Source organism: Seriola lalandi, unplaced genomic scaffold, assembly GCF_002814215.2.
Source record: "Seriola lalandi dorsalis isolate HSWRI2012SDOR001 ecotype SW California unplaced genomic scaffold, Sedor1 jcf7180002054819, whole genome shotgun sequence".
Lineage (NCBI taxonomy): Eukaryota > Metazoa > Chordata > Actinopteri > Carangiformes > Carangidae > Seriola > Seriola lalandi.
This window is the reverse complement of record NW_019525372.1, coordinates 1-1,760: the sequence shown is the minus strand read 5'-3', so window position 1 is coordinate 1,760 and position 1,760 is coordinate 1. Positions and strand designations below refer to the sequence as shown.

The window sequence follows — 1,760 nt, the reverse complement described above, 5'->3', positions numbered from 1 at the left end:
CTCACTCTGAGCTTCAGAAACCTGCGGGTGACGTTCACTTTTAAACAACAATCAAAAATGTCTTCTTTCCAAAATGTCCTCACTTTGCAAAAGTGTCCTCACCTTTCAGGAAAGCTCACAAAATAACCCCCCACTTCATGTCATCACGTTCCAAACTGTTCTTTTATTTCCTAAAATGTCCCCGCTTCAAATAAACACCTGCACTTTCTGAAATGTTCTCACCTTTGAATAACTGACCTAATTTTCCTAAAATATCCTCATCTCCTCAAACTAGACAAAGTTTTAAAACTTCAGAACCTATTAAATCCTTCATATATTCTTTTATTTTCTTCATCACACTGTTTAACTGTACAGATGTTTTCATGGCTGTGAAACACTTTGTAAACTTGTCTTGTATAAATAAAGAATATTAATATTATTTTTACTTCATTTACAACATTTCATTTTCAGACCTTCATCAGGTTAAAATGACCTTTAATGGAGATTTCAATTTACCACTTACTTCTCCTTTTTCCTGTCTCCTCTCCTGTCTCCTCCCTTGTCTCCTCTCCTGTTTCCTCTCCTGTCTCTTGTTTCCTCTCCTGTCTCCTCTCGTGTCTCTTGTTTCCTCTCCTGTCTCCTCTCCTGTCTCTTGTCTCCTCTCCTGTCTCCTCTCTTGTCTCCTCTCCTGTCTCCTCTCCTCTCCTGTCTCCTCTCCTGTCTCCTCTCCTGTTTCCTCTCCTGTCTCTTGTCTCCTCTCCTGTCTCCTCTCCTGTCTCCTCTCCTGTCTCCTCTCCTGTCTCCTGTCTCCTCCCTTGTCTCCTCTCCTGTTTCCTCTCCTGTCTCCTCTCCTGTCTCCTCCCTTGTCTCCTCTCCTGTTTCCTCTCCTGTCTCATGTCTCCTCTCCTGTCTCCTGTCTCCTCCCTTGTCTCCTCTCCTGTCTCCTCACTTGTCTCCTCTCCTGTTTCCTCTCCTGTCTCTTGTCTCCTCTCCTGTCTCCTCTCCTGTCTCTTGTCTCCTCTCCTGTCTCTTGTCTCCTCCCTTGTCTCCTCTCCTGTCTCCTCACTTGTCTCCTCTCCTGTCTCCTCTCCTGTCTCTTGTCTCCTCTCCTGTCTCCTCTCATGTCTCCTCTCCTGTCTCCTCTCCTGTCTCTTGTCTCCTCTCCTGTCTCCTCTCCTGTCTCTTGTCTCCTCCCTTGTCTCCTCTCCTGTCTCCTCACTTGTCTCCTCTCCTGTCTCCTCTCCTGTCTCTTGTCTCCTCTCCTGTCTCCTCACTTGTCTCCTCTCCTGTCTCTTGTCTCCTCACTTGTCTCCTCTCCTGTCTCCTCACTTGTCTCCTCTCCTGTCTCCTCTCCTGTCTCTTGTCTCCTCTCCTGTCTCCTCACTTGTCTCCTCTCCTGTCTCTTGTCTCCTCTCCTGTCTCTTGTCTCCTCTCCTGTCTCTTGTCTCCTCTCCTGTCTCCTCTCATGTCTCTTGTCTCCTCTCCTGTCTCCTCTCCTGTCTCCTCCCTTGTCTCCTCTCCTCTCCTGTCTCCTGTCTCAGGTTGTCTGTGTGTGACGAGGACAAGCTGACTCATAACGAGTTGATCGGAGAGTCCCGTGTTCCTCTGAAACGTGTGAAACCGAATCAGACCAAACATTTCCACACCTGCCTGGAGCATCCGCCTCCGGTAACTCACCTGCTGTTTTTTCCCACAGTTATGTAGCGGGACAAAGGGAAAGAAAAAACCTTTTATTTTATTATTAATAATTCATTTAATTTAATGATAATAATTTAAGTAAT

The 1,760-nt window shown here is 46.4% G+C and overlaps 1 protein-coding gene across 1 annotated transcript in view; it reads left to right on the top strand.

Annotated features, from left to right (window-relative positions):
- Positions 1-1,647, top strand: part of LOC111669790 (double C2-like domain-containing protein alpha) — a gene marked incomplete at its 3' end in the record, with an annotated part of 21,502 nt that extends 19,855 nt beyond the window's left edge. The window contains exon 7 of the mRNA XM_087179300.1: positions 1,521-1,647. Coding sequence (XP_087035426.1) covers positions 1,521-1,647 — 127 coding nt within the window. The remainder of the gene's footprint in view (positions 1-1,520) is intronic.
- Positions 1,648-1,760: the final 113 nt, after the last annotated feature.